Source organism: Rhagoletis pomonella, unplaced genomic scaffold (assembly GCF_013731165.1).
Source record: "Rhagoletis pomonella isolate Grant_MI unplaced genomic scaffold, Rhpom_1.0 Rhpom_scaffold_00001, whole genome shotgun sequence".
In the NCBI taxonomy this organism is placed as follows: Eukaryota; Metazoa; Arthropoda; class Insecta; order Diptera; family Tephritidae; genus Rhagoletis; species Rhagoletis pomonella.
In genome coordinates, this window is record NW_023458555.1 from 40,240,491 (window position 1) to 40,264,286 (window position 23,796).

At 37.2% G+C, this 23,796-nt stretch overlaps 1 protein-coding gene across 1 annotated transcript; it reads left to right on the forward strand.

The window, feature by feature from the left end:
* Positions 1-2,423: 2,423 nt before the first annotated feature.
* LOC118745653 (putative serine protease K12H4.7) lies at positions 2,424-6,776 on the forward strand. The gene is made up of 7 exons (XM_036479242.1): positions 2,424-2,729; positions 2,836-3,017; positions 3,074-3,309; positions 5,285-5,516; positions 5,580-5,779; positions 5,889-6,305; positions 6,667-6,776. Exons 1-7 carry the CDS (start codon positions 2,424-2,426, stop codon positions 6,774-6,776), a joined length of 1,683 nt encoding a protein of 560 aa, XP_036335135.1.
* Positions 6,777-23,796: the final 17,020 nt, after the last annotated feature.

Genomic DNA, 23,796 nt, shown 5'->3' on the forward strand with positions numbered 1-23,796 from the left:
TTGTATTAAGAGAAAAAATGCCAGATATTAAATAAAATGTACTTTTTTGTTTGCGGAAATATTTCTTTTTTATTTAGGGATATTCAGTGATAAATTTTAAAATAATTTTTTTTGGAATTTTTTCTTCTGAAAAATTCTAACCACGAACTTTTGTGCAATCCCCGCGACTTTCTTCTTTCATTTGATATTCATAGTAGTTTACTGTGTAATGTCTAAATCATATTTTTAGTGAAAAAAAAAACTGAAGACTAGTTAAAATCGATTTTCTCGAATATTTGTTGAGATGCAGACCTCTGGTTGATACCAGTAAACTCAGTAGGTTTCATCTAACCGAATAAATTTACAAGAACGTTGGTACAAAAGCTTCTTTCAAAAACTAAAACAATGTAATCTCTGTGGAATCGCACGTATCAACCAAGCTAAACTAACCTTAATATACATTCTTCCGAGTTTCGAGTTATTCAAGTTATACAGTTTCCATTAATCATTGGATTTAATACATATGTACTGTATGTATGTTTTTTGGAAATCTATGGGCGGTTTCTTTAAAATCTTGAACTTTCGAATATCGAATAAACCGGATTTTTTAATCGAACAAACCGGTTTTTTCGTTTCATCGTAAACTTGATCTGTGATTAAAAAACTTATAGCTTTTCGAAGTTTTGCAGTTGAAGGGAAGCCCCTAAATAATTTTAAAATTATATCCTAGGTTATTTGGGATGAACAGTATATCCATATTTGGTTCCAATAATCGAATACTTGGCGCTTAAACGCTTTCTACGTGTTTGGCCGAGCTTCACTTCGCACTTGTGTTCCGCTCTTTTATGGCAGAAGTACACTCGAAGGATAGCTGTGAGAGAAAACTTCTGTTGATGTTGCTAGATCCAGAACTTCAACCAAAAAGTATTAAAAAATTACCAAACAAGAATTTTTCACGGATTTTTATTTGTTTTAATTTTGATATAACTTTATACTTATTTTGCTTTGTTCTTTTTTTAATAAAAATTATTTTTACTGTTAATAGTTTTATTGTATTTTGTGGTCATAACTACTATAATAAGCATTTTGACTGCATAAAAACTATGTAAAATAAAACCGATTTATCCGATTTTCTCTTAATTTATACGGTTAAGGCGTGTCGCACAGGGGGCAAAGTTCAGATAATCCTATGAAGACGTCTTAACCAACTCTAATCGGGACCAAAATTTATATGTGATATCTGTGACCGTGTTATTACCGATTGAAGGGGCAGTCTCACCCCTCAAAAAATCACTCATCTGATTTTGAACCCCCACCCACTTATGAACATGCATACATCTGTACATAGTATAAAGGAAAGTCGAGATTCTTTGTACGCGGCAATCTCGAAAGCTGCTGATCGGATTTTGATGAGATTTTCTCTAATATACTCTTTATCGACATGAGAGGGATCTTTTTTTACTTAGAATTTTAATAGGGTTGCCATCTGTCTAAAAAACTATAAGATCCGCACCGTTCGTTGGATTTCAAAAACTGAGGTGTCAAATGAAAGCGCTTGGTCTCAAGAAAATCACGAATGTCTTATTTTTTGAACAGGGTTGCCACCTGATAATAAAATTATTATATTCAATCCTAATAAGCGTAGGCGTCAGTTCAGTGCCGTCACTGTCAAATAAAAAGACTTATCCTCTAGATGCGAGTAGGGTTGCCACCCGTTGAAAGGTCTTCAACGTTCGTTGGATAAAAAATTAGATACCAAATGAAAGTGCGCGGCCTTCTCATGTACAAAAACTTTGAATTTTTGAGTAGGTATTTTGACCCCGCTACTGAACGGATGTAGACAAGATTTTTTCAATATATAATAAACGAAGTACATGATGACATATTTCTTTCTCCAAATTCGTGAATTTACATACATATGCATACATTCAGCGCGTGGCGAAGCCTAGTATATCTATAAACAAAGGGCAACTCAAAATTGTTTCCTACTGAAAAACACTTTTTCATTAAACTTGAACTTGAAAAGCATTCATAAATTCACATCAAAAGCAATGCCAACAATAATTTCCATGGTAAATAATTATTAACCGCTTTGAATACAAAAGCTTTTGATTATGAGTTTATACAACGCAGCAAATTTGCATCGAGCATTCCGCACATGCGGGATGACAACAAAGGTCGGTTTGGGAGTTAGTTAATTCGTTGATAAACATACATATGTACATACCTACATACATATGTGCATATGTAAACGGGTGTGTAAAGCCATGCCAATGCAAGCATTCACGCATAGTTTGTAGTTATGAGGTATGCATTCCGTGGTTACATAAATTATTAAAATACCAGTACTTCCCCAGTGACAATGTGAACATAAATAGGTCTGTGCTGTCACAGCAAACGGCCACAAATGTCAGTGAACCATCAGTGGTGAGACAAGCAGAAACATGACGGCAATTTATAGAATTTTAAATGCACGCATGCAAACGCTGGCACAAGTTGTAGTAGTAGTTTTGGCATGTCAAGAAATGCTGTCGCAGTGGGGGCTGGCGACAGGAATGCAAGAGGTAAAGCAAGAAGCTACTCAAATCCAAAATCGCTTTAAAGCATTTGCAAGGAGTTTGCGTTTACTACGCGGCGAGCCACCACTGAAAGGAAAAGTGAATTTAGTGCACAAGGATGTGGTGCAAGAATTGTGGATGGAACAGAAATTGGATCATTTTGATGAAAGGAATAATAAAACTTGGTTAATGGTAAGCATATAGGGCTAATTTATTTCATACCCATCAGCTAAAAAATATCAGTCCAGTGCATTTAATTCAAGCACATTTCTCGTATTCAATTCCCCATTTTTTCCAGCGTTACTTTCGCAACGACCACTACTTTCAACCAAAAGGTCCAATTTTCATTTTCGTTGGCGGCGAATGGGAAATTACGCCCACATATCTCTTGACGGGACATATGCACGACATAGCTAGGCAGCATAACGGCATGCTTTACTATGTGGAACATCGTTTCTATGGTCGCAGTTGGTCTTTGGGGTAAAATATGAAAGTAACTGACTGTTGATAAGAAATAAAATTTAATTTTTTTTTAGTGATGCTGGCGTCGTAAACTTGAAGTACCTGAGCTCACGCCAGGCCCTAGCCGACTTGGCGCATTTTATTCAGCAGCTAAAGTTCAGTGAAGCTGAGTTGGCAAAGTCCAAAATTATACTTACGGGAGCTTCTTACTCTGCCAGCTTAGTGGCTTGGTTTGCTAGACTATATCCGAACTTAATGAGCGCTGGTTGGGCTTCAAGTGCACCGTTGTTGGCTAAACTGGATTTTTATGGTAAGTGATACGAATTTGTTGAATTAAAAGAATTCTAAGTTCTGGCTGCGTATAATCGCTTCTCAAAGTTTATCTGATCTGATACTTCGAACACTTTTATATTTACATGTCTATTCTGCACGTTACCGAAGATCTTGTAACCAGAAAATTTTATTACCAAAAAATGTAACCAGTTCTTGTCACCGCGATTCTAGGAACGTTGGTAATGCAGTTAAAATATTCAGCAATTCAGCTATGAAGAATTGTGCAAATTCTGGCATTGCATATTTCATGGGGCAATACTTTGTTACCAGCTTATGAGATGGTAACAAAATCTACCGGTTACAAGAGTCCACAGAATGCGAAAAGGGTTTAAAAATTGACAGACACTTTAATTACCGGTTACAAACTTTTTATTACCAGCGCAGAATAGACCTGTTAGTAGCAAAAAAAGCATCCTTGAATGATGTTTGGTTGGTTGCCGCGCTTTCTAGTTGCTGTCTTTTACACAATTAGCTCGTTTTCCGCCCTTTGAATGCACTTCTCGAGGAGAATATTTTGTCCATGTACATCCTATATTTCTTGGCCGAACCATTTTGATTCTCTAATGAATCAAGCTGCTGATAGTTGTCTTACTAGATGGACACTTTCTTCGCTTTCTTCTATGTGACAGCTGCAGCAAAAATTATTATATTATATCCTGTTTTTCTGCATGTTTTTCTAGGGGCCAGTGCCACGTCACAATTCTGAACACCTCTGTCCTTAGATTTTGAAACCGGTGGTGCTATTGCCAATAGCGCCACCTGACTGTCAGAATTTTAAGACTACTACTCCAATCCATCTTGGATTTGGCAGTGTATAAAGATAGGCTCTCTATCGGCCTATCGGTTTCTTCCCCATTCTCTTACAGCTGAAACTTAAATTACCTACCATACAGTCTATCGTCCTACTATGATCGTCCCATGTCCGAAGTGTGTAATGCTCCAGATGCCTGACTCTCTGAGTCTGACTGCCGGTTTCATAGTCACTTTTTTCAGGAGAAGATCGATAGAGATGAGGCTATCCTCCATTTAGCGTTTCTATTGAGCAGGATCTCTTTGCGCCTGTTACTCCAGCGCCTGCTGACCCTTGTATGGTTCTTATTTTGGTGATTATATTGTATGCTTAATCCAAATGAAGTTAGCAATGTTTTATTTAGCCATCTCCAGCAGAGATCAGGGGCAGTCCTGCACATTGCGGTTTTCGGTTCCTCCGACCATGGAAATGGATTCCTTTACGCAAGGGCAGCAAAAATGTGTGGTTAAAATATTGTAGAAAGTTCACTGCTACTATTCTTTGGTCACAAATGGAAAAAAAAATTAAAACCCCCTTCCTTTTTAAGGCCATTTGAAATGTCAACGAATTTTTTTTTATCGGACGAAACTATTTTTCCTGAATTCTTCAACTCATAAGCTTTAAAAAGCTATTGATTTTTTTCGCTAGCTGTTCTCGTTCTCTGATATTAGAATTTGGCACTAAAAAAGTTCAATTTCCAAAGTGGTGCATTAACTCTGGCCCAGTTGTCTGTCTGGTAGACTAACCAATTCTGGCGGGGATTAGTAGCTACCAAACAACAACAACCCGGCAACTTTGCATATCGAGGATTGTTCCCAGCAATCGCATCAAAGAGAAGCCTCTATGAAATGTCGTCGTATGCCTTAGTAGCTAGAAGGTCATACAGTTTTCTATGTCCATGTAAAAATATCACCTTGACAAATAAGTATTCCGAAATGATCAAGAGGGAAGTCAGACATTCCGTGAACAATTTAAAATGCATCACAAATGAACCCAAAGAACTGATTGTCTCCAAACCAAATTTGACAAGGGATGAAGAAAATTCGTTCCAAAATATATCATATACCCACCCTGTCGGAAACCACAACAACCAAAAAGGAAATAAATGGGAAACTAACTAGTTCAGAACTAGCTCACCTCTACTTCTCTTCCATTTCCCCAGACTACATGCAGCAAGTGGGAAATGTTATTCAACATCATGGTGGTCATGAATGCACTGAACGCCTGGAGGCTGGCCTTGAACGCATTGCGACTTTACTCGAGTCCTCGAATGCCTCCAAGCTACTACAGGCTCTTCGCATATGCAATAATTTCAAAACAACCAACCAACTGGATCGCGCTGCACTTTTCAATGGCATTGGCAATTATTTCGCCGCTTATGCGCAGCTGTATGAGTAAGCTAACAGCAAGGCAAATTTTTGCAATTTCGATTTTTAATTTCCCCAACCGTTTCTAAGCGATCAAGTGAGTAGCATTTGTGCCACACTCATTACCGCAACTGCCGATGCAAACGACTTGACAGCCTTCATACAATTCATCATGCAGATTTTCTGGCCGGAGGCATTAGAGCGCACAAAATCCGAGGACTGGTGCATAGATTTGTCATACGCAGGCATGGAATCCATCTTCGCCGATGACACAGACCAGCTAAGCGGCAGTGAGTATCCTTAGTGACCAGCAGACACGCTGAGGCCAGCGGCAATGACAACAGCAACAGCAACTCAGTGCCATAATTCAATTTGAAATTAATTTTCATGTGCTTGCAGCACGTCAATGGTTTTACCAGAGCTGTCACGAATTTGGTTGGTTCGCCACCACCGCCAGCAGCAAAAACGCGTGGAGCAACAACGGCAATAGCAATAACGGCAGTCACAACATCCGACCGAAGGACATTCGTCAAGCAGCGCTACTACGCCGCCATGAACAGCCGTCCACATTGGCCTATTCATTTGGCCGCCAAGTGCCACTCAATTATTTCCAACAACTTTGTCGTGATGTTTTTGACCCACTCGCCACTGGTGGCGATGACATTTCCACCAACGTTCAACAAACAAATAAACATTTTGGTGGACTCACTGCCGCCGCCATAACGCTACAACAGCGTGTCATCTTCACTCACGGTCAACTGGATCCCTGGCGTGTTGTTGGGCTGCAGGAGGGTAATAATGTTATTATGATACCAGGTGAGTTGGTCGCCACCGAGGCCGCTGGCAAGCCAGAAGGGCAGAGGGTTAACCGCTTTTGCAGCTGTTTGCCTTCTGTGGCTTGGTTAATTTTGGCGTCAAAACAGAAATTTTTGCCTGATTTTTAAGCCGAGTAGAAATGTATTTTTTAGCGCTAACGCTCAACGTGTTTAAGCGATTCGCACTATGGCTCTTTATATTGCTCGCTTCGCAAGTTTACGTTTAATCATTAGGGGTTATCGCCGAAATTCGCGGTTTTGTTATGCTAATAAGTGCAGACTTCTCTGCTGCCATTGTACAAATTGTTATGAATTGCTTGTTAGTTTTGTCATTGACGCTCGTCTCCTTTGTATTGTCCCAGACTACTCTCACACCGCTGACTTGGATTCCATAAACTTCGACGATGCCGTGGAAATGAATGTAGCTAAGCTAAAGGTTGCCGCCTTTTTGCGTCGCGCCTTAAGAACATAAACAACAACTCAAAAACTGTAAGCAAAATAATAAAGCAGGGTCATTGGCATCCACTGAGAATACGCTGGGAGCAGTCTAATGTCCCGTCGGAGGTTCAATAAAATTTTCAAAATAATTAAAATGAATCGCTAGTTTTCAAGGCACAATCTGTATTATTACCCATACTTATATGTACATATGTATGTATATATATATAAATTACGTTGATCAATTAAAAATATTTGAATTTGGAATGTGTGTGTTTGTGTGTTCGCAACTCTTTTCCCCCTAAGCCGTTTGGATTTATGTGGCTGAAATTTGTATTTTCTACTTAAGGAATGAACCAGCTGATCAGAGCTCGGCCATCGGACAGATTCTCGCTACGCATTAAATCTTCCCAGGGGGCTTTTACGAAAGCAGACGTACTGATATGACGATCCCGGGCACCGCACTCAAAGGCTACCAGAGCCGGTGGAGGCTCAACTGGTAGAAATGTCTACGGCTTTCGAAAGTCATACCAAAGACTTTAAAATTGTACAGGGCTCACAAGACATGTACTTCCACAGCTGGAAAGACTTGTAAAGCGGAGATAAAGATGAATGTAAGTAGATAATTCGAGTAACGGAGGTGGAGACACCGCTGGTAGGACTTGTAAAACGGAGATAAATAAGAAAAATTGGGCATCGTGTGTATGTAAACATGTTTTGCAAGTCTATTCGCATGTTGAGTGAGTCGGGCGAGTCTGGCTGGTTGAGCTAGTCTGGCTGACGAGCACTACTCCGGTCTGTTCATGGTACGGCCCTTCGAGGAGTATCGTGGTGGCTGTGGTTTACCACCTAAATGCGGGTAGAACCAGCAATGGTTCAATGTGGAGTTGCATTGCAACCGGATGTCGTGATCCAGAGATCGTCAGAGGGTTTAGGTAGACCTCGGCCCTACCAAGGTGATAAGTATGTCCACCACACACTGCCAATTGGTACTGAAGTGCTTGCATTGATTAAGGCAAGAATTAACCTGCTGTGCTGAGTGCAGGCACCGTGATGCTAAGCCTTCTGGTTGGGAACCACGTTAAACCCGACATGAAGCTACGCGTCAAACCCTGAGAAAGACCATAGATAAGGAAATCGTCGTTTTTAAAGCCCTTTGTGATAGTACAAAGAGAAGCTACCTCTTCGGCGTGATGTCGAAATTTGGTATCTCTGCCAAACTTCAATACAATTTATTAGCTCTGTCTAAATTGCGAAAGAAGTCTCCGAGCCGTTCGAGATGAAATACATTAGTGGACGCACATTTTTTGCTGTGCAGAAGCGTGTGCCTATTTTGCTATATCTGCTCCCTAGTGTAAGTAAATACTCCCGCTATTTGGAAATAGCAACGCAAGACACACTCATAAACTCTTTATAAGTATAAACTATAAGTGCTTGCGTGATATATTTTTTTTAACAGAGCTGTTCATTGCTATTCGGCTTTGGGTGTAAATGGACTAAATATACGAGTATAATTCGAAGTACTACACCTAGTATGAATACCACCAAGACTAATGCGTCAACCCATTAACACTTCAAAGAGAAAATGGAATCTTTCAAGTCGAAGTATTCTATAAAAAGTCCAACACGTCTCATAGACAACCACACCACTAGTGACAATAAAATATTTGCTCAATAAGAGCATAACGAGCCTAACGCTGAAAAGTACTGAAATCTTGTCAGCGCACCCACTTACTTACTTTAATACGTACTTTTTTATTATTGCTTTTATTTTTTTTTCACAATGTGCTTGCCAAGCCCCATTATTTACCACTACAATGCCAGAGCATAATATTGTAAGTACCTGTGGCAATGTTGCAATATATGGCAAAACATAATAAATACAACATAGAATATGGCAATGAAAGCGGTAGAATTGCCTGAGGAGCTGGTAGTCGAGTTAATAACAGCAAAAGCCGCAAACCAGACGCACAGCACAGCATATATGTATAACTGTACCTATCTATATGCTTGTACACATTGTAGCCAACAAAAAGTGGGTGGAAGCGGCGAATGACAACGGCAGAACGACTTTAGTAATGGCAACATGTGGTCGCCATTGAAAAAGATTGCAACAAGGCATCAATAAATTAGTTTTTATGCTGGGGTGCACAGATGACGGCAGCTTATACCACATACGATTGCGTTGTTTTACATGCAGACAGATATACATAAGTAATCATGCATGTACATATGTATGAATATGAATATGCAAATGTACCTACATAAATGTGCGGAAAAGCTGCGCTCAAAGGAAAATACCGATTTGAATATACATATTTTTGTTCTTATTTTTTGTTATTTTCACTCAACCCAGTGCGTCGTTGTCAGTAGCGATTCTATTTCTTTGCATTTGCGTGCTTGTGTTGTGGTTGTCATGACAAACAGTTACACACGCGCACACCCACCCACCCATTTGCATGCATAATAACAATTTATAGCTGTCAATACATTTAAGTGACTTTTATAATATTCACACTTGGTAATTTGCAAAGGTTTCCACAATTTTTTGTTGTTTCCGTTTTTATTCGGAGGAATAATACGTATGTAGGTGTTACTAATACGCTACGTGGGCCCAGAGGTATGTACTTGCGTACATACTATAAATATCTACGTACTACGGGCACATACCCTGCACAAATTTGAGGACCAAGTGGTCTACTGAGCCCAGATTGCATACTAGTAACGTGTTATGCTGACCTGGACCACTTCAAACGTAAACAATTTATGTAATTGTTGAGCATCACCTCTTCGTGGCCCATCGTCAATTTGTTTCGGTTGCCGAATGTGAATATTATTAAAGCATTTTATATAATGGATTTTACTATTTCCAATTAAAAAGCACCTTTAAAAATGATCAAATATTTAGTTTATACAAAATCTTATGAAGTTCAGTCTACGGCCCAAAAGGAGTAGTTGTCTAGGTGGCCCCATCTTACGCAGCGGTGTGCCAGAGGTGGTCAGGTCCAATGACAACGCAATGTTAATGTAACTATATTTTCACCATATCATTGGATCATTTTGATTACTATAAAAAAAAAACTTTTATTTGTGATTGGATTCATCAAATAAATAAGAAAGATATTTCATTTGCGATTTCATTCCTTACCAAATTTATTTGTGATTTTATTCGTCACACAAATAAGAAATCGAATTTATTTGTGATTTGATTTTTAGAGCGAATCAATTTGATTTTTGATTTTTCAACTAAATAACACTTTTTATACAACGCAAATGCGATATTCAAGTATCTTCCAACTACTAGTTCTACGAAAATCTTCGGGATTCTTGGGACTACATCGATATTTCTGGAACTATTTGGGGTTTTTCGAGACTATATCGGGACTCCCGGGACTATATCCGGGTGTTTGGGATTACTTTGGGGTTTTTGGGATACTCGAGAGTATTTGGGAATTATCGGGATTAATTTGGGATTTTCGAGACTTCTTAAGAATTTTCGAAACTATTTTGGGTTTTGCAGGACAACCTCTTTATAGTAAATAAGAAAATTTTTACAAACACAGAAAGTTTTCATTAACTAATGATCCCTTAAATTTTGGCTATGAGTGGAATCGTTAACGAACAGGTTAAATGATAATTAGCTAAGAAATACTTAACTTACCTTAACTCACCTGAAATCATATCAACTCACCTCAGCTCAACTCAGCTCAACTCACCTCAACTCAGCGAAAAGTATGGTCCCGACAATCCAAAAATAGTCTCGAAAATCCCAAAGTAGAAACCCGAAAACATCGAAGTAATCTCGAAAAACTTTAAATAGTAAAGAAAATTCCTAATAGTAAAAAAATTGGAACTAGTCCCAAAATTCTGAAGCCCCCGAGGTACCGAGAATCCTTAAAATTTCCAATTAGTCTCGAAGATATCGAAATAGTCCCAAAAATTCCGATTTGGTCCCGAGAATCTCCCTCGGAATAGTCTCGAAAACCCATATAGTCCCAAAACTCGATATTGTCCCAAGGATTATTATTTCATTTAACTGGTGTATAGGTTAAATAAATTCGAATTTTCAGACAGGTGACAACTTTCTTTAAAAGTATTTTCAAACTAAAACCTTCCAAAATCTTCTTCATCTGACATTGTGATACATGCATATGATGAACTATGTTGAAATGGATTTTTAAAACATAAATGCAGTTCAAAAATAAATGATTTTCAAACCCATTTCGATTCAAACCCATAATTTAATAATTATTTTAAATTATTAAAATTAAATATTTTAAATAATAAGTTTTCATATTATTTTTTTAACAGGTGATAACCCTCTAAAAGGTTTTAAATGTTCTAACTATTTTCACTAACTTCATAATATAATAATATTATAATTTATATGTATATATGTAATTTATTTAAATTAAGTTGAATTTGATTTTTTAAAGACATGGCAACGGTGTTTTTGACATCCCGGAAATCCTGGGATTTGCTTGCATTAATCCCGGGAACCCGAAAATTTTGAAATATCGAATTGATAGTAAGAATATGTTTATAAATTGTGAAGTATGATTTTTGTAAAATGCCGTTTTGACTGCAATTAACAAAAAGCTTGAAACTGTACTTTTAAATTGCAGTCTGAGCCTTTTTGAAAAAGATTTCAATGAATTTACTCATAGCGTCGCTAATGTAAACTAAACAGAGAATTTTAAGGAAAAGTTATATAATTTTTTAGACCAATCTACACAAAACTTCCTCTCAAAACTTTGACCGACGTGCAGGTAAAAGAAGTTCAAATATTTTGTAATGGAGGAGATAGGGGTCATTATCTTCAAATGGATTATGTCTACCTTTTGACAGTTCAGCCTAAAAGTGTTGATGCCGAAATATGTTTTTCATCAGTAGGTTTTGTATGTAAAAACTGCAGGTCAAGCTTAGAATACTCCGCTTTGAATGCTTTGCTGCTCTTACGAAAACATTTTAATAACAAGTAATTTTTAGCAAAAAAAAAACGACTTAAAAAAAATATATATATATCTATATATTTCATGATTCAATGATCGGATCTAAACCAAATTAGTATGGGACTACCTCTGAGACACTACCTTTCCGTTGCAAAAAGAATTATCGAAATCGGTTGACGCGGTCCAAAAAAAAAGAAAAAAAAATATATTCCGACGAACTAACAACCTCTTCTTTTTTTAGAAGTCAGTTAATAACAACACCGGCAAAAAAGAGGTGTGTGTTTTTAACCAGAGCCAACTACCAACATGTATTTCGACCCGCTGAATCCGATTCTGAGATCCCTTTGACTCGTCCACCCTCAAAATTTCTAGTAAATTGCGAAAAAAATTACAAAAAATTCTGCATTCCATTTCTTATACATAGAGTAGAACAAACATGTTTAGAGAAATGGTTTTTGTATATTTTTGTTTTATGTTTTTTTTTTATTAATCGTCACTTTCAAAAGTATCTGGTATTTACATTATTATTTGTTATGTATACGTTCCTCAATCTCATGGTTTTTTAAATACAATTAAAAAAATGTTTTACTTTAAAATTTGTCTGATTTAATAAACATCGCTAGCGTAGAGTCACTAGAGTGCTAAGTTGTTAAGTCCCAATTTAAAAATTGTACAGGAGAGGAAAAAACGTCGTATAGCCATTTTCTTCAAGTATTTCGCAAAACTTTGAATACCACATTTTGCCTGTTTAAAGCAAAGCAAAACTCCATACGAATCGGAAGGATTCGATATTTATTAAAAGATTTCGAACTTTTTTGGCCTTATCGAATTTTTGGAGCTTTTTTTGGCCTTAGCAAACTTTCTTTTCATTGAATATAAACGAGAAAACATAAAACAAGGACCTTTACCCTTTTCGAAACGATGCAATTTTAATTTATCTAGCCTCCTATATCAAAATATGATTTTTCATTAAAAGTGAAGTTAGCAACTTTTCACTCTTAGCTAGCGATATATGAGTTTTACAATCAGTTTATCGTAAATTTTAAATAATTTTATTTAATGGTATGTTTAAATGCTTTTAGATATTGAATGACTCAATTTGAATTTTGAGATTGAGGGATTTATCCCGGGATCCCGGGATTACCTAAAAAATATCCCGAAATCCCGGGATCCCAATTTTCCTGATATTTTGGCATCCCTAGTGGCAACCCTCCTAAATAGAATTCAGTATTAAAGCTTTTTCAAACTCAATTCTATTAATATACGTATTTCAATAATTCATTTAACTTATTAAATAAATGCATGTTAGTCTTTTAAGCTGGTGACAATCCTATTCAAATACCTCAAAAAAATTTTCTAAATTCTCAAACTGAGGATATCTTTAAGCTCTTTTGTTTCACACCCATTTTTAATATTTCATATATGTATGACTTTTAAAATTGATGGCAACACTCTTCAAAATATTTTCAAACTGTACCTACTTAAACTTCTTTCTGGTGCCAACCATATGGTGATACATACATATATCAATTACCTAATTCCCTAATTCAAATTAAATTTAAACAGGTAGCAACCCTCCTACATATACTTAAGAAAGTCTTTTTGAAAACCGTTTCTATAATACTCATAATTTATTAATTGATTTAACTATTTAAGTAACTTGAATTAAGTATTGCAATTATTTACGAAAAATTTAGATCTTTTTGCCCTTTAATTTGAAATTTCATTTATGAAAATCGTACAAACAGTGCAGATGTATTGACACACACACAAAATATTTTTTCCCGTATTATAAACAGGGTGTCCAAGACCACCCCCTCTAAAATGGGCAGAAATGTTTTTTTTTTTTTACGCGAAAATATAGCCCAAATCGGGGATGCTCTATCTTCTGGTGGTATTACCGACTTCCGTGTTCGCCGGAAGTGAGCTAACTGACTGGAAAACTTATATGTTTTTACTACTGATCCGGATTCTGAGGTTAATAAAACGTAACTGGAAGTTCATTCCAGAAAAAAGTTTCCGACAAAGGTTATGTAGGTTATGTATGTTATGAAAACGGAAGTCGATAATACGACGAAAAAACATTTCCCTTCGTTTCAGAGGGAGTGGACGGGTGGTCTAGGACACCCTGTATACAAAGATATACAGGCAATTTTTTATATGTAGTTCAAATGCCCTCATGCAAAATTTGTGCGCATTGGCTACTTCGAACCCAAATTTATTTCCCCCATAAAAGGATGTTATACTTTTTCTCTACTTTCACATACCTAAATACTTTTAATTCAACTAAAATCAACTTTTGTCATTGAAGAGAATTAAAGGTGCATAAATTTATTGATTCAGAAAGTTTCGCCGTTATGCTCCAGTTACTAGGGACCCATTGACGGCAAAAAAGTAAAACGCCCGCCAACGCGCTACACCAAGCGCAAGCCCTGCAATGCGCAACTCAACCGGAAGCGAATTGTTGCTGCGGAAAATTAATGGTAATTTTAACTATTTTTTTTTTTTTCATTTCAGTTTTAGTACGAGCATTTTGCAAATGTAATCAATCGTAAGGCTGCTGGCACTCACTACACCTGAGTTTAAGTGTCAGCGGAATGAAGGTGTAAAAGAAGAGCAACAACAGCGTTGGAGCGATGGACGCTTTGGCACCACCAACACGCCAAACTTTAAATTGTTATGCAGATTGGATAGTAACCATGTGTGTGTGTGTGTACATTCGTGTTTGTGTTACTTTTTATACATACCAGCATATGTACATACATGCACATGAGTGGCATTTTGTATACAGATGTGTGGCGTTGCGGATTTTTTTTGATACCTTCCTCGTTAAAAAAAAATTGTTGTGCAAAACGTTAAATTAGTTTCATTATTGTCGACACATGGTTCCAGCATAGTTGATTTGTTGTAATTGACTTTAGCGTATTTGTTGTTGGCAATGCTTGTTGACCTTTTCCTGTTGTCGCCAATTATTAACTAACCCATTTAGAAGTAGCATATCAAGCCATAGTCGCCAAAATAACGTAAGCGACATTTTTTTCAAAATTTTCTTTTCGATGCAGAAATGCATTTAGATGCTCTAGAAATATTTCTGCATCAAAAAGAAAATTAAAACAAGTAAGAAAGTCTAAGTTCGGGCGGAGCCGAACATTAAATACCCGGCGCAAATATTAAATATGTTTTTTCACCTTTCCGAAACCTACCGCAGATGGTAAGCCGGGGTGTATCAATTTTGAGTAAATTAGCGTCCTTCGATTTCGAAATATTGAAGTTTCAAGCATTTCTGAAATTTACCGTTATATGAAAAGCGGCCGTAATTTTAATCCGATTTCAATAATTTTCAACGCTTTGATTTTATGTGGCAAGCACAAAAACCACACCGAGTTTAGTACAAATTGGTAGAACGGTTACCGATATACATATATGTGCTCATAAGTGGGCGGTGCCCGCCCTTTTCCAAAATTTTACCATAAACGTATTTCTTGGTAAAGAATTGTTGCAAGCATCAACTTTGAATAAATTAGCTTCAATATTTAATGATTTATCGAAGATTTTGTATTTCTCTAAATTACCGTTATATGGGATGTGGGCGTGGTTATTGTCCGATTTTAAAAATTTTCGGCGGTTTTTTATGCTGTACCAAGGCCAACAACTGTGCCAAGTTTGGAAGAAATTGGTGCAGCGGTTCCTAAGATATACACATGTAACCATAAGTGGGCGTGGCTACGCCCATTTTCCAAAAATTTATAATATTCTTATTTTTCGTCAAAAAGTTATTGTAAATATCAATTTTGAGTGAATTATCTTCAGTAGTTACTAGAATATCGCAGTTTTCGTATTTCTGGAAATTACCGTTATATGGGAAGTGGGCGTGGTTACAGTCCGATTTCACCCATTTTCAATACCAACCTACCTTGGATTAAGGGAAACCTACATACCAAATTTCGTTGAGATATCTCAATTTTTGCTCGAGTTATCGTGTACACGGATGGACGGACAGACGGACAGACGGACGGACAGACAGACATGGCTTAATCGATTTCTTTTTTTATCCTGATCATTTATGTATACATTTGTCTATATCTAGCTCGATTCGTTTTGGCTGTTACAAACAACCGTTATGTGAACAAAATTAATATACCCTTGTGCACAAGTGCGCTCGGGTATAAAAAAAATCGCTTATGTTATTTTGGCGGTTAGGGCTCGACATGTGTATGGAGCTGAAATGCCGGTCATGGCCGCTGGCGGGACTTTTAACTCTTAAATATGTATGTGTGATTTTATGGTTGGCGCACGTGAATTTGGAGGAAGTATGTATGCATTTGAGTACATATGCACATATACATATATGAGGTAACCAGTTAGAGGGTTACATTTACATTCCATTTTACAAGTAGATATGAAGAAGTATATCGTTGGCTTAGTTCGCAAACGTGCTAAGTCCACTTTTTATGTAAATTGAGATTTTGATGCAGTAAGATAGCATAACTGAAAATACATCATTACAAAAAAATAAAATTACCGTAATGTCGTTTTTACTTGTTGTTATGCATTGGTACGCAAATGTGCTAAGTCCAAAAAAATCCCAAAAAAAAAAATTTATATACACTTCACTTAAAATCGATGATCGCGATAACCACTCAGCAGAAAATTAGATTATGATACATTTTTGGATAATGGGCATGGCGCCGCGCACTTATGACCACAAATGTGTAACTCGGTAACCCATTTATCAATTTCTACCAAACTCGGTGCACTTAATAAACCTGGTGCGGAAAAGCAATTCGTTGAAAATTATTCAAATCGGACCAAAATTACATTCGCTTCCCGTATATCTAACGGTAAATTTCAAAAATACGGAAACTGATATTTCAATAACTGAAGACGGTAATTTACTTCAAGTTATTACTTACAACAATCTCTTAACAATAAATAAGACTGCGTGACACCGCCCACTTTATGACTACAAGGTGTATTTCGGTAGCCACTTTAGCGATTTCCACTAAACGTGGTTCAATTATTTCATTGAGTTTAACTCAGGATAATATCGAAAACCTTTGAAATCGGGAAAAAAGCCCCTGCTTACGACAGTATTTGATACCTGCGCCGGGTATATAAAGTTCGGTTTCGCCCAAACTTATACCTCTTTACTTGCTTTTAATTATTTTCTTTTATAAATGGTACATAAATTTACGACTTAAAATAGTTATTTTTATTAATAACAAAGAAAAAATACTGTATTACGTTATAATTCATTTTGAAACAATAAAATATATTTAAACTAAACAATTAAATCTTTTAACAATAAAAAATAATGGAAAAAAGGTTGATAGAAAATGTGCCAAGTCCACATTAAAAGAATAAAATCTTAAAGAGAAAAATGTGGTAAGTCCTAAAAGAGCCTATAAGTCTGCAACAGCTTTATTTGGAAATTGCCCGATTATTGGTACTAAAACAAGACGAACTAAGGAATAAAACTGCATTTGCAGATTAGAAAAAGTATTGAAAACAAAAAAAGTTAGACGGTTTTTTGTCCCTCCTGAAAAATAAAAATAAAATGGACTTAGCACGTTTGCGAACTAAGCCAACGATATGAATTTAGTTTAGAAGGTCTGGAAAAATTTTAATTACGAAGTCCTTCAATCCATCGTCATACGATTTCTAGGAGATTATTTTTTATCAGAGTCGTAATCAATGGAATAATAAAAATGTCCAATAAAATTTTGCGGCGTTAAGTGCTGATTTCTGCAGTATTTTTCTGTTTAATTAAAAACTTTTATAAAACTAGCTGACCCGGCAGACGTTGGCCTGCCTAAAAATACTTACCTACTGGACAACTCAGGAACGTAGTCATTCAGAGTTCAGTCCTTTTTTCTCTCGATTGTATGGTTAGGGTCTATTCTTCTCCACAAGCAAGGGATTGAGGCTATATATCTCCTCCAGTTCCTGCTCTCTTTTTTTTTAGTCATTATGAAAGCTTCTGTTAGTATGGATTACCGCACACTTTTTTCCATACCAATTCCATTTATATTGGAATGAGCGGCTGTGTAAATGAATCAATATGATGTGACGTATGGTTCCTAAGTTACCTTTTTTCTAATGAAGGTGCTTCCACGCTCCGAAATATGCACTCAGCCTCCCATAATAGCCTATTTGCGCTTCCAAGCAAAAGTCTATCTCTGTGCGAAATTTCAAGCAAATTAATCGCAAAATCGAGCAAATTTTTGCTCGGTTGGTTGATTGGTTGATGTATGTAGTTAGCACTAATGGAAAAAGATAATACCACAAGGAAACGGCAAAAATTCTGGAGTTTAAGAACTTAAGAAGTTGCATTGGGTTTATATCTTTTATGTCTGTTAGACCGCAGAATATTGCCTAGAAACATATCGTCGCTGTTTTTGCAAAACCGCCCATCGAACAATTGCAAAACCGCCTATCTTACGGCACCCAAATTTTACAGGAGAGCGAAAAATGGTTTTTCTTTGAAGGCATTACCTTGATAGGCGCTATTTTCTCTAGCTATTATTTTACAAATCTGTTGTTTTAGTAACGATTTTACGATTTTTTTTTATTTGCTCTACCGTTTCTTCTTCACCAGGAAAGTGACAGCGACGACAAAAAGTGTTGCAGTGCTCTGTGTAAACGGCACAAATCTATCCTGATCAGTTTGACGAGAATTACAGAGCGTTTTGCGCTGTAAGTGGTCCAGAGACTCTTACATACCCTACATGATTGTAGATATTTCCACCTACTGTTGCCCACTTTTTTCCAGTGTTGAGGGATGCGGTCCATGATATAGCTCGGAGGAGCAAGAAACTTTTCTGGTACTGAGATATCCACAGCTGACCCATTTCTGGCTAGCTCGTTGGCCATGTCGTTGCCATGAATGCTGCTACTTTTATGCCCCGACACCCAGATCAGTGCAACGACATGCACTATCAGCTTACTTTCTGTCTACATGCTTTGCTTACAGCCGACGCGACCCGTCTTAAATGGACAAACTCCTTCACTTCTTCAGTGTTTTAACCGCCCAAAAGTAAGGTGTGTCCCAATATGCAACGACTTTTTTGTACTGACAAGCATTTGGCATTTAGTCTGCTTTTCGCTGTGTGTTTTTGCGTTATATGATTCCTCTGTAATTCAGATTGGCAACTTCCACTATAAGATTGGGAAATTCGTGCGTTGTCAATATAGATTTTTCAGGGATTGCTATTTTAAGTATGGCGTCATAGAGGCGACTTCTCTTCGTGCTATCAAAAGCGGATGCTGTGAGACGTGCTGCGAAAATCTAGTCAATGGCGGATTCGCCAGGTCTGAAGACACATTGATAAAATCGAGGAATACGGTGGGGAATAGCCACTCTTCTGCATATGCAGAAACAGTTACGCGAGTACATACATATACTTAATTCCTATTCTTGAGGGGCTACCAGTTGCTTGTTCCTGGAGGCTGCCTTCTTCACCAGTGCTCGGACTTTATCTGGTAGGGCGTTTCTTTCGCGTACCATGTGCTATGGGAGCAAGAAGATGCTAATATGCAAGTGCGAATCTCACCTGTGTTTTGTGTGGAAATCAGCTTAAAATCCTTCATCCTGAGCACGCAGATTTTATTGTCCTATATCCATGGCTCCTAGATGAGGGCAACGTCAACTCCACCGGTAGCTAGGCGGAGCACAAAATTTGCAGATGCGAGTCTAGAGTCCACCATCGGGACATCCACGTTTGCCCAATCACCCTCGACGTCACCGACGAAAAAGGTATTCTTCTGCGTAGAAATGTGGTCTCAGACCGGTAAGCCTCCCCAAGTCGGTTGAGCATTGGCTGCTAGGCGACCCTTGTTTAGCATCACTGCGCTAGTCGACCCTGTCGCTCTCCTTATTTAGGACCAAATCTGGCTCATCACTACGGTAGTTCCGAATGGTTGCATCAACAAACCCAATCCAACCAGCAATTGTTTCTGCGCCAAACCTGTCTTCTAGCTGCTCCTCGGATCTGAAGATCTGCTCTATCTTTTCCGTTTCCGCCAGCTTGGCCGGGACCCAAACCCGAGCCCCCGCTAAGCCTCAACTACTTTATTTATGACCTATTATCCTCGCAGGCGATGAGTTTTGTTCTGCCCTGACACCAGCCGGAATTTACTATACCCTTTGTTAACAATCGCCAGTACCACACCGCCACCCTTCACATCGTCTCTGAAAGAAGGGTATTTCCCCTGCTGCCACGATCATAGTTCCCATTATCAGTCGGCACCCCATGGAGGGTTCAGCCGAAGGACCTATAAGTACGTAGAAACTGAGTTATCTTGTGAGACATTTAAAATGCACATTTTACTTAATACCTAACTATGTGGCAACACTTTCATTCACTCAACTGTTGCATCTGTACTCACGACGTTTTCTATGTTTCGACAATTTTGCTGACGCTCTTCATTGCAGAAGTTCAATTTTAAGCAGTCGTTTCGTGCTCAAAAAAGCTTTTTTCCTCCAATACACATTAAGATTTTTTGTCAATACACACAAACTTTTGCTCAATTTCACACGCATTCGCACACTACCACTTATTTCTCAAATTTCAGCTTCGTTTTTCAGTTAACCTCTCTCTTTTAGTTTTACACACTCCTACACATTTTACTTTTGCACTTTCATTGAAAGAAAATTATAAATCCATATATGTATGCATATGTATGTATTTACGTGTCCTTTACACTTCAGTGGCCTCCTGTTGCTTACACATAACAGGTGGACTACGTCATCATCTATCATTGGGACTAAAGCAACGGTAAGGACGACGAAGACGATTGTGGGTACACTGTGTCACTCAATTAGGAGATTTTGTAAATGTGTATGTACATACATATATACGTACTTGCATATGTGGGTATGTATGTGCATATATGAATGTACATTTGGATGTGAATAAATATATACTCACATGTCGAAGTGAAACGAAGCGAGTGCAGAAACTATGAATGCAAGTAAGTAAAATATATTTATATGTTTTGTAGTAGTGCGTTAGCGTAGGTGTACTTTCAATCTCATAGAAACATACATACATATGTATGTATGTATAATACAAACAAATATATAGTACATATGGGGCGTTCCATACCAAAATGGGGGGGGGAATATTTGTTCATGTGAAATTCGCGATAGGGCCGATTCTGTTTTTTTTTCTGGCTGTGAAATGGGACTATCTGGAATGTATAAAGAAACGCAGCCATAGTATTACGGGGCGCACTCTGCAATAATTTCAGTTATGAATTTTTGTTACAACGAAGTTGAGTAACATGACTACATTACAAATTTACAAATTTTTCAAATTCCTTATAGCATTTTTTTTGAGTATGCAGTTTTGTAGCCCATTAAATTTTAGTACGATAATTTGATTTTTAATACTTTTTATGCTGACGGCTTATGGGAGAAAATGTGCAAATCCGTTTTCAACGAAAATTAAAAAAGAAAAATTTACGCCAGTTTTTCAATCGCTTAAAACTTGTACTTTATTATAATAAAATTTAATCGGTTACAAGATTGCATATCCAAAAAAAAATCTAAAAAAAAAAATTTTTTAATTTGTAAATTGGTAATGTACTCATTTATTCAACTTCGGTGTAAAAAAAAAAATCATAACTCAAATTATTGTAGAGTGCACCCCGTAATACTATATTTAAATGCATATTGCGAAATACTCAGTGCTACCATTGTGATTTTTGTCAATTTTTTTTTTAGATGGCACATTTTAAAAAACTATTTTTTTTACCTAAAAATTTGTAAGTAAAAATTTTTCCAAAAAAAAAAATTAAAAATATTTCTATTCATAGAGAATTTTGATGTGTGTATGTGTGATTTTTTTTTTCAAATATTTTCTTCGCCCCGTTCTCGAGATATTTGAAAAACTATTAAATCGATTTGTTTTTGTTTTTGTGCTGTAAAGTTTTTAAAAATGTATTAATCAAGCTGAAATTTCATATTTATTAGTTATTCAGTATGTTTATGCATCAACCCTAAAAATTTTAAACATATCAAACACATTGAGTGTGAACCCCGTCCATTTTGTTATGGAACGCCCCATATATGTATGTATATGTACGTGTGTTGTTTTTTTTCTCTCTATGTTGCTGACGCTGTTGCTCACCTTTAGTTCGACTTTTCTTCTCATAACACTTCATCGCCAAACCGCTTAGTTGCTTTACTTTTTTGTTGGCATTTACCATAATTTCCATATTTTTTACACGCCAAACAATGCCAAGTTGCAGCGTTATTATTATCTATGGCTGTGTAATGAATGCTTTTTACCCGCCTAAGTTGGTGTTTTATCGCTCGCTCTTGGATGTCATGGCTTACCGGTAAGTGGAGCAATTTTCTCCTTTGTTGCAGGCAACTGAGCGCTTAAGCATCGCGAACTACAAGTTTGGTATTTATTGTGTGCGCGAGTTATTAAAAAAGTTTGTTTGTAAAATTAGGTAGTTTGTAACCGATTTTGAGCGCAATTTAAATTTTGTGATGTGGATGTAAGATTACTTAGTTAATTAAGTATTTTAAAATATTGAGATAATTCATATAAATTATTAAATAATTTGAATTTGATTCTCCATATTGCACAGGCACAGGCCCTTTCATTTAACATCACACTTTTTATGATCGAACGAACGATACAGATTTTATGACTTGGTGTTAAATATTTAAAGCAAACGTCTCCGAGCTTTAGACGATTTCAAGTTTCTTTTTCCGTCTTCCTAAGGGGAGACTTAGGTCGTCATTTTTCAGTCGTATCTTGTATCTATACTATAGATTCTATAGCTGCAAAATATACGAAATTTCAATTAGCATTTTTCGTAATGCAGTTTAAAATCTTAGTTTAAATAAGAGAAATCTCGTTTTCCTTATAAAGACTCCAAAGATAATGCGGCATTCAATAAATGTTCACCCGACACTTGTGAATGCTTATCAGTGTCTTCGGTATAAACATTTCCATGGCAGCCTGTGCTTTGTAAGCGCTCTTAAAAACAGATATGCACCGTTTTATTCGAAAGTAGTCGGGAGAGTATCTCTCCTCGCGGAGGGCTCCTTGTCACATATCTTATGATATCGAGCCTGACCTATCTCCGAACGAATAATTCTATGATTTAAGAGATGCCGGATTAAGTTCACTAGGGGCCGATCGCGCCCAACATGGAGCTGTGACTTTGCAATCGTTTCTAGTAGTAGGTTGTTAAAATCATCTTCTGTATCAAGAAAAAAGTGCAACCAAAATACTTTTGTTAGGAAGGCGCTTATGAATTACTTATATTTCCACTTCTAGCCGAGGTTAATCCATACTGTCTGTATAGATTCTTTCAAACCATTTACTATCTCTAATGAAGCCGTGGGCTTTGTTGTTATATGCCATTGATAGTCACCAGTAGAAGCCCTGGCTGTAAATTTTTTAATGTCAGTACTTCCTTAGTACGACTCTTGTTGAGCCTCGGCCACAAAGTTCTTGAAATCATTAAGTCGTCCCGATTGGACCGTAGGTCATTAGTTGCGGCTGTGCTGTATTCTTCAACCCTCTTTAGCGGAAAATAAATCGGTGGCAGTAGGGAGTTATCCGCTTCGCTAATTTGTCATCTCTCGCCGTGGCTAGCCATCTCATTGGCTATTTTGTTCCCTTCTTTATTACTTTTTCCAAGAACCCAGCAGAGAGCTGTTTCGATGGGACTCAATGAAGCCAGCGTTGGACGACATTCCCGAACTGCTTTCGACTTTACTACCTTGTTGCTCTACCCAGAATTGCAGCGGATGGCGTAAAGCGGTCGTCACTTAACCGCTGCCAAACTCATAATCGCGGCGGCAGTGTTTTTACCGCGGATTGATTCAGCGAGGACGGCACAATGTTGATTGAGTGTTGATGGTAGTAATTTTTATTATTTTCACAAGTTTGGCAATGTTTTCTTCCATTTTTATTTCCAGAAAATCTACATATTTAATTTTAATGATAATTTTCAAATCAAAATGGCAACTGACGGAAGCCGTCGGCGCCGCAATTGTGTTTACTCTAACGGATTTAACTGAAGCAACAATACAGCTTTTCGCTTACCGCCGACCGCTTTACCATCGTCCGCTGT